The sequence below is a fragment of the Leuciscus leuciscus genome (genome assembly GCF_965113295.1).
Source record: "Leuciscus leuciscus genome assembly, chromosome: 8".
NCBI lineage: Eukaryota > Metazoa > Chordata > Actinopteri > Cypriniformes > Leuciscidae > Leuciscus > Leuciscus leuciscus.
Genome location: NC_138732.1, coordinates 27267572 through 27276931, shown reverse-complemented (window position 1 = coordinate 27276931; position 9360 = coordinate 27267572). Strand labels below are relative to the sequence as shown.

The following is a 9360-nucleotide window of genomic DNA, read 5'->3' as shown; positions in this document are numbered from 1 at the left end:
ACACACACACACACACACAAGTAGCCTAATTATTTGAGTAGCCTAAGGCATTTGGGGTATTTTATGTTTAGTGTATAATTTACATAAGGTGCCAGCTGAGGACATTTCTCTTACAAGAAATGTTTGTGAAAGTTTGAAGTAGGCAATGTGAGAACAGCATGCGTTTTATAGTTCAAAAGCATCAAATGAATGCTCTATTTAGAGTTCCCACTTCAGCCTCCTCTGCACATCCAAAACACAGTCAACAGAACACCCTGTGTGTGTCGACCTACAAAGTGAACATGCTTGAGAAGAACAATGCGGAAAACTGAAGAACCTGAAAATCAACTTTTCCCAACCCTGTGCTTCACAGTTCATCCATGGTTTTCCAAATATTTTGCGAAATAATTTAAAATATGTGTATTACACTAAGTGTAAGGATGGGTGTAACCAGGCCTATTATGGACATTTTGGAGTTAAAAGCCTTCTTCCAAAGTCGACATAGGCAGATATTTTCACACACCCGTCCAATCTCCCAGCCAATGGCGTCCCTGGAGTCTGAGCACGCCCGTTCGCATCACTCCTGCCCGGCCTCTGCGCTCGCATCATATAAATACACACTTGTTCCAATCGCTCGGTCCCGAATCATTCAGATCCATCGGCGTCAGTGAGGAGAGACCACTTCATCCATTCACACACACAGTAGTGCTACTTCCCTGCAGACCTATCAAGTAAGGATGGCGTTCGACTTTTAAACTCTCTTGGTTGTATTGTCATCGCATCTTGTGAAATTAGTCTTAATATTAATTTCATTAAGTATAATATGCGTAGTTTGGGAGGGTATACTTATACATAAACGTATGTTTTGAAACTTTAACATGCAGTTGTTCTCAACAGTGTTAACTTATGCAATACTGTCACTACATATTTAGGTTCAGCTCTTTAATTTATGTCATGAATCACATTAGCAAAAATCCCTGTTTGGTTTGGTTTGACTGTGCAAAATGATCTACTGAATCAACGTAGGCTATGCATGTTGCTATTTATGCACGCGTGGCATTTTCGTGCACTGCAAAAAAAGGAGGCAATTCATAACTTTCATAAATACACAGTGTTGTGCAGCTCTTAATGATATTGCTCGAATGTGTGAAACTTTTTGCACATAATCGCAAAGAAAACTGCTAAATCTTCAGGTCTATCAGTAGTGTGAACCCTGGACTTGTTTGTTCAGCAGGAGGAGCCAGTGTGTTTCTCTCTGGACTAAAGTTCAACAGTCAGGCCAAATATTTGCAGATAAGAGTGTATAACCCAGTGAGCCGTATAACAGAAGTTCTGTAAATTACGGGTTTAGTATTTTAGCTAATAACTTTACATCTGCTCCTCTTTCCAGCATGACGCATCAGTTTCCAGCTCTCTCTACGGAGCAGAAGAAGGAGCTTGGCACAATTGCCCAACGCATTGTGGCAACTGGAAAAGGCATCTTGGCTGCAGATGAGTCCACAGGTAGGAATGTGTGGCATATTGCGTTTGATAGAGTACCACCTTTATGCAAAATGCCTTAATTGATCAATTTATGAATGTGCTTCAACTGTCACTGTACATGGTTATTAACAGTGTTATCTTACTGTGTTTAGCTTGAAAATATAGTGATGATGAAATGTATCGCTCTCCAGATGGTCTTAGATGTTTGTTTCATGTTCTAGGCACCATGGCGAATCGTTTTCAGAAGATAAATGTGGAGAACACTGAAGAGAACCGTCGTAGCTATCGCGACCTCCTCTTCTCTGTAGACGCTTCCATCTCTGAACATATTGGTGGTGTCATCTTTTTCCATGAAACACTGTACCAGAAATCAAACAAAGGAGTTCTGTTTCCAAAAGTCGTCAAGGATATGGGCATCGTAGTTGGTATCAAGGTGAGCTTTCGGTGCATTTCTGAAGATATTTTCCAAAACATAGTTTGGATGCATTTATTCATGATGTAGCAACCGAAGGATACAAACACAACACACAAGGTCTTCTCATTAATCTTGGCAGTAATGTTATGAATGAAAGTTTTGTGTTTTTGTGCATAAAGGTGGACAAAGGCACAGCAGGCCTGGGCGGTACAAATGGAGAGACAACCACACAGGGTAACTTTCTTACTCAAATACTTCTTAACGTGACAGTTATCTATCCTGACTTGTATCCATTTTAAAGGAAGCTATTTTTGCCTGATCTGTTTCACTCAGGGTTGGATGGTCTGTCTGAACGCTGTGCCCAGTACAAGAAGGATGGTTGTGACTTTGCCAAGTGGCGTTGTGTACTTAAGATCTCTGACGGCTGCCCCTCTGCTCTCGCAATAGCTGAAAACGCTAACGTTCTTGCCAGATATGCCAGCATTTGCCAACAGGTATGTCTAAACAGAATGTGGCTGGCTCATGGAGTCCTATTTATTGTTCATAAACAGCCTTTACATGACTCTGAACAGTTGATAGTGTGTCAGTACTATTTATTTTGTTTCCAAACTGTATATAGGATCTTTTCTTCTGAATAATTCTTCCTCAATTCCTTTAGAATGGCTTGGTTCCCATTGTAGAGCCTGAGATCCTCCCAGACGGAGATCATGATCTGCAACGGTGCCAGTACGCCACTGAGAAGGTAAGCTTCTTTCCAGAATAAACCAGGGTTAGTTCACCCAAAAAATGAAAATTCTGTCATTAATTACTCGCCCTCATGTCGTTCCAAACCTGTAAGACTTTAGGTTATCTTCAGAACACAAATTAAGATCTTGTTGATGAAACCCAAGAGGTTTCTGAACCACCCATTGGCTGCAACGTCATTGCAACTTTCAAGGCCCAGAAAGGTAGTGAAGACATTGTTTAAAATAGTCCATGTGACTACAGTGGTTCAACCTTAATGTTATGAGGTGACGAGAATACTTGTGAAAAAAAACACAAAAATAATGACTTTATTCGACAATCTCTTCTCTTCCAAGTCATTCTGCTGCGCTATTTACATAGTAAACACAGTTCAGCCCTTCCTGGTTCTACACCGACTCACTATTGGCCGATGCTGGTCACATGAGCACCACGACACATGCATGTGATGCTGACGCAGGAGCTAGCCAATAGTTTGTCGGCGTTCTGACGTAGAATAAAGTCATTATTTTTGTTGTTGGATGGTTCAGAAACCTCTTGGATTTCATAAAAAATATCTTCATTTGTTTTCCAAAGATGAACGAAGGTCTTATGGTTTTGGAACGACATGAGGTTGAGTAATTAATGACAGAATTGTTGGGTGAACTAACCCTTTAAAGCAGAGCAATTCCAAATTATCCATTAAAAATAACTCCCAACAAATTGCAACCAAGGTCCTGGCGGCTGTGTACAAGGCTCTCTCTGACCACCACGTGTATCTGGAGGGAACTCTGCTCAAACCAAACATGGTCACTGCTGGACACTCCTGCACCAAGAAGTACACCCCTCAGGAGGTTGCCATGGCAACAGTCACTGCTCTCAGACGCACTGTCCCGGCTGCTGTACCAGGTATGTCAGTCCTCGCCCGGTCACTAGAGGACGGCCTCCATTTTAAGTGCTCTTCAAACGTTCAACATCTCTCTTCTGGTTCTCAGGCATCTGCTTCCTCTCTGGTGGTCAAAGTGAGGAGGAGGCCTCTCTGAATCTGAATGCCATGAACCAGCTTCCCCTGCACAGACCCTGGAAGCTGAGCTTCTCTTACGGCCGTGCTCTCCAGGCCTCGGCTCTTGCTGCATGGAAGGGACAAGCAGCGAACAAGAAGGCTGGACAGGATGCCTTCGTCACACGTGCCAAGGTAACCAATGTCAAACTTAAAATACTGTATGTGGGCAATATTGTGTTGTCAGTTTATAGGCCTACCATATTAAATGAAGCAGCATTTCTTGATTAATTTTTTTGTTTTCTTTTCAGATCAATAGTCTTGCATCAAAAGGCGAATACAAGCCCTCAGCCCAGGCTGACCAAGCATCTAAACAGTCCCTCTTTACCGCCAGCTATGTCTACTAAACTCAACAACAAACATCTGCAACTTGTTCTGGACAATGCAAAATTTACATGCATAGATTGTTCTGTGATTTATCAATAAAATAGCTATGAAACTGAAACGTTCTAGCATATATTTCTTAGTAACCAAAACCGACAGATTCACTATTAGTGGAGACTAAAGAGACTCTGCCAGGTAGAATTAATTTACACATGCTCTCTCACTAATGCATTCATATAAATGTAATCTTTACTGTGCTACTTTATATGTATCTGATTTAGAACGAGCAGAAATCTGTGAGAAATACAATGACAAAAGAACTGATGAAAAAAAAAAAGAAGCTGTTATGTAGGAGCAATAGCTTTGTGGGCAGCGCCGTGTCAGCTGTGCACAACCTCATTCGCTTATTCATTAATGACGTCATCAGCGACTAGTCGACGTCGACTCAACTTTAATTATATACCCCAACTGACAACACATGAATGTGTACACTTGTTAATTGTTCTAAAAAGAATGTTCTACCAAAAATGACTCAAACAGACCCTGGATTAGTTTCAGTTTTAATGAAAATTAAGGGGGGCGTTGATTTAGTTAACAATTTTGTAGTGCTCTACTTTACTAAGAACTTGCCATGGTATAAAACCTTAGGTAATGTGCCTTTGCATTTGATGTCACCTGGTCTGTCTGACTTCCTACAGTGTGTTTCAAATAGGAAGGTTGAAGAGCAGCAAAATGTCATGCAGGTTATTCTTTCTTGCTTTATCTGCTGCTGTTCTTCCCCAAATATCAGGAATCTGATAGGGAAAAGACAAATCTTACATGTTACAGGGTGACAGTTATGACTTATGCTCTCTTCAGGCCATTCTGACCTGAAAATCATATATATATATATATATATATATATATATATATATATATATATATATATATATATATATATATATATAATATGAAGAGTTCAGATGCAAAAGCCTCTAAGTGCCATCTGAAATTTTCTTCTAGATCATTTTTATCAAGCTCGTATATTTAAGTTCAGTAATTTCACTTAAATGCCAATTAATAGGTCATTTTCATTGCCATTTAAGTGAAATTACTGAACTTAAATATACAAGCTTGATAAAAATGATCATTCTAGAAGAAAATTTCAGATGGCACTTAGAGGCTTTTGCATCTTAACTCTTCATACATATATATATATATATATATATATATATATATATATATATATATATATATATATATATATATATATATATATATATATTAATATTATTTTGTGTTTTTTTTATTAAGTTTTCATCAGAGTGGTCCAAGACCTTAGGACTATTGTCGCACTTGAACTTGGAATACATGTTTGGTTGTAATAAAATAATAGTAGCAATCCCTTCCCTTGTGGGTCAATTTGACCCACATAGGAATGGGGGAAAAATGGGGAATTTTTTATTTATTCTTTGTCCAAAAAATATTTTTAAAAAATCTGACACAATCCAGAACAAACACACACACACACACACACACACAAATGTAGGCATGAGACATCCCCAATGCAGAACATGTATAGTTTAAAGTGGCTTGCCCTGTCAGATACTCTGACAGATATATGTGCTGACACATAGATACTTTAATGTGTTGAGATGTTGTTGTTTTCCTCATTGCATTACATTTCACAAGTTTATTCTCCATCTGTAAATGTTAGAAATTAAAATAGTTCCATTTTGCTGTCAGAAGTTGACGAGCCTTCGGTAAGCAAATGTCCGCTAAACTTTACAGACTTCCGCCGCTGCGCACCAAACAGACGGAGAATGATAACATAAATGGGAGCACAATATTCTTACTAAAATATGCATTTTGCTCAAATATTTGTTGTTGGATTCCAAAGTGTATTTTTATGATAGCAGTAATTCAAAAAGGTACTCTACATTAATGGGGTAATCAAATATAATGAATCTGTGCTTTGTTTTTATTTTCATTTTTAGTTTAGTGGATTTAAAAATAAAATAATTAGTTTTTAGATTGTAATGTTTAAATGTTAGAATTTAATGTGATTTTTTTGCACATAATATATAGTATTACTAAATTACATTCACTATATTTGTTTTCATAGCCTTAAATATGGACATTGTTTATAGGACATCATTGGCCAGGATGTAAACATTTACAGATATTTAAAAAAAATAGAAAAACTGAGAAAATACCAAGATATATAACGTTTCCATGCGATCGTCATGCGATAAAAATGCTAAAACTTTCCCAAAAAATTATTTGATAATGTCTAAATCGAGTATTTTGTATTTATGTTGAAAGAATGTGAAAACATTTGCTTAAATTATATTATGAAATTAAATCATTGATAAAATCGAGTAATTTAGAGGTAAATAAAACAAAACATAAGGAAAAATTGCATTCAAAAAATTTAAAAAATATTATCAAAATGAAATGATATAAATGAAGCTTTCTGGACCAAAAATGTATTAAGTATAATTTTAGGTTCTTGCGTCATTTTGACCCGGGAGGGAAGGGAGGTGGCGCAATGGATAAGACACATGCCTTTGGTGTGAGAGACCCAGGTTCGAATCCACTGTGAGACACCAATGTGTCCCTGAGCAAGACACTTAACCCCTAGTTGCTCCAGAGGCGTGCGACCTCTGACATATATAGCAATTGTAAGTCGCTTCGGATATAAGCGTCAGCTAAATGAATAAATGTAAATGTAAGGGAGTGCTACAGCTGCATGTTGACTTGTTAGAGTGCCACCAATCAGAAAAGTACAAAAAACCAGATTATGCATTCATAATGTTCAATATACATGTTATTTTATTTTTATTATACCTCTGGGGTAGCGCCATATTGAAGAAGTTTGGACACCATGAGCTCGTTCCTCTTCTCCACTGCTGCATGTAAAGCAGTCCGTCCATTGTAATCACACTGGTTCATGTTTGTACCAGCAAGGAACCATGCATTCACAAGCCTATAGTCTTTAGCCCAAACCGCCCTGAATTAGAGAGGACAGTTAAATGCAAACGTCCACAACAGACTGACAAGTTAATTGGTTGTTTGAAAGACTGACTTGATAAGATCCATGCCGATTCGCACAGGATTTTGAGTTACTGTGGCACCGTGCTGTATCAAAATCTTGATCAGGTCAAAGTGCCTGGCATATGTAAGGCAATGGTGTAAAAAATGAAATATACTTCAATTAAAATCATTTAAACTGCTGAAAACCACTTACTTTTTTTTAATGGCAAGATGCATAGGTGTGTAACCAAAGCGGGTTTCCACTTGGCATGTTGCTCCAAGAGTCAGTAACTGTATTGCCATATCAATGTTCCCCGTTTCACAGGCGGTGTGCATGGCAGTGTATCCATCACAGTTTCCAGCATCTACATCCATCTAAAGAAAGCATGAGATAAAGCATGGATTAAGAATTGTATAACCGGCCATATGAAAGAGAAGCTAAATAGTCTAATCTCTATTCTACATCTTACACGCTTGAGAATCTCCTGTAAAGACACAAAGTCGTTGTTCTCCACGCATCTGCCGGCAAAAGAGGGCATCAGCATTCGGTGAATCGATTCGACGTCCTGGGTGGAAACATGTAATCGGACGTTACGTCACTTCATTCATCCAAAAGACTTTGATTCACCTCAATAAACGAATAAAAACAAAGGATGGCAAAAGTGTAAGCTCACTCACTTCAGGAGTCTTGTTTTTAAGCCAGGGGAGATTTAGCACCTCGCCAAAGGTGCGGATGAACTGCCGGTTTCGCCGTTTAATTTTCAATATCGATAACGGAAGAAATAACGGATCATATGGTTCCTCTTCTGGTTCCTCTACTAGTAAAGTTATACATCAAACGAAGCTTTAGATTAAAAATATTTTAATAGATAACAACATGACTAGCTGCTAAATTTATCCTTATATATATATATATATATATATATATATATATATATATATATATATATATATTCGAAATTTTGATATAAATCTTTACTTACAGTACATGTTTGAAGATGTTTTTGTATCTTGCTCAGCTTTGTTGAAGTTAAACTAGCGTTAGATTCCGGCTCTTGCCGCGCGCGGGTTTAGTTGCGCATACGTCAGTGTCCTGAGACGCGCGCTTAGGACTGCACATGCGCATTGTCCTGCCGCCTGACCAATATAAAATATATAAGTAGATAAAGGCCAATATGTTCGGGCCATTCTACTGGATTGTTGCAAACTGCTGTCCCACAACCAAAAAAAACACATTTAAAAAGCATTTAAGTATTCAAATCCTTATCTATTGAAACCCACAATAATATTTAAAATAGTAGGCTATGCCTGATAAAATCTTCATTTATTGGGCTACTTTCAATTGGGAGGTGGCTGTCCTGAACCCAACCCCTAATTTTCAGCTTATGAAAATAATTTTGAAATAGTTTTTGCATTTTATTCCATTTTTTTTTATTCGTTTCTGAATATAATAAACAAATGATGGGCATTTAAAGAATCTGCATTTGTGTATAAAGTATTTTGCCAATAATATAAAGTTATTAATCGAATGAAATAAAACATAAAAACGATTGCTATTCCATTGATTAGGCTATATTTTGTAAGGTGTAAGTGAAACCATCAGCGACCACATCTTTTTCTATCAGCCAGTCCTGTAATGTTTTCCAAACGGAGCCAGAGAAGGCTAATGAAATGAAAAAGACAAAAATGTACTGTATCTTCAGAGAAAGAATTTAAAAAATGAGACATTTATTGGAAGGATATAGGCTATGTCATTTAATGTTCTAAAATATTTTACAGCATCAAATGTACGATCCAATTTATTTCTTAAAATTTGATTGGATGTTAGCTTATTTGTTTATTTTGTATTTTTCTCTCTCTAAAACTCTTTACCACGTGGCTCTAAAAAAGTTAGCTTTATTATAGCATACAGATACCGGAATTAGCCTGCATAGCTTGTACTTGTCCTATGTATTCACAATCATGATTTAATGTAATTAAGCTAAGTGTTAAATAGCTCAAACATGCATTTAAGTCTGAGACTAGGCTTAAGCCTTGTCTGTGAAATCAGGGGGTTAATGTATTAGTGTGAGAATAGAAACGGTGAAGTGATTCACAAAATATCTAAGTAGCTCTGATAGTGCAGTCTTGAGGCCGCAAAATTTTCCAACAAGACTTTCCAACCCAGGAAAGCAAAGCAAAACACATTTAGATACATAAAAAACAAAAAACAAACTCAATATGTTGGTTTATTTTAAGTTCAATCCTGTACATGTAGTACAATAAAGAAAGATTTCTCTTACTCAAACTATTTGCCACGAAACTGCACACATCAAGCGTATGTACACACACACACACACACACACACACACACACACACACACAC

General features: G+C 37.4%; 2 protein-coding genes across 2 annotated transcripts; one reads left to right on the top strand and one right to left on the bottom strand.

The window, feature by feature from the left end:
* The first annotated feature begins 554 nt into the window (after positions 1-554).
* aldob (aldolase b, fructose-bisphosphate) lies at positions 555-4101 on the top strand. The gene is made up of 9 exons (XM_082178014.1): positions 555-710; positions 1370-1482; positions 1683-1894; positions 2056-2110; positions 2210-2370; positions 2535-2618; positions 3331-3505; positions 3592-3791; positions 3908-4101. The coding sequence occupies exons 2-9, from the start codon at positions 1371-1373 to the stop codon at positions 4001-4003; spliced, it is 1095 nt and encodes a 364-aa protein (XP_082034140.1). The 5' UTR covers positions 555-710; position 1370; the 3' UTR covers positions 4004-4101.
* A 2700-nt stretch (positions 4102-6801) lies between these two features.
* Positions 6802-8103, bottom strand: LOC309505357 (L-asparaginase). The gene is made up of 6 exons (XM_082178722.1): positions 7979-8103; positions 7674-7813; positions 7466-7561; positions 7210-7370; positions 7048-7131; positions 6802-6972 (listed from the first exon to the last, which is right to left on the bottom strand). The coding sequence occupies exons 1-6, from the start codon at positions 7983-7985 to the stop codon at positions 6804-6806; spliced, it is 657 nt and encodes a 218-aa protein (XP_082034848.1). The 5' UTR covers positions 7986-8103; the 3' UTR covers positions 6802-6803.
* Between the last annotated feature and the right edge of the window lie 1257 nt (positions 8104-9360).

Bases quoted from the DNA above. Each gene is read 5' to 3' on its own strand.
- aldob (XM_082178014.1), top strand. From the start codon at position 1,371: ATGACGCATCAGTTTCCAGCTCTCTCTACGGAGCAGAAGAAGGAGCTT. The intron at 1,895-2,055 runs GTGAGCTTTCGG...TTGTGCATAAAG, and splicing joins GCATCGTAGTTGGTATCAAG to GTGGACAAAGGCACAGCAGG. The intron at 2,619-3,330 runs GTAAGCTTCTTT...ATTGCAACCAAG, and splicing joins GCCAGTACGCCACTGAGAAG to GTCCTGGCGGCTGTGTACAA.
- LOC309505357 (XM_082178722.1), bottom strand. The intron at 7,132-7,209 runs GTAAGTGGTTTT...TACATATGCCAG, and splicing joins CATCTTGCCATTAAAAAAAA to GCACTTTGACCTGATCAAGA. The intron at 6,973-7,047 runs GTCAGTCTTTCA...TCTCTAATTCAG, and splicing joins ATCGGCATGGATCTTATCAA to GGCGGTTTGGGCTAAAGACT.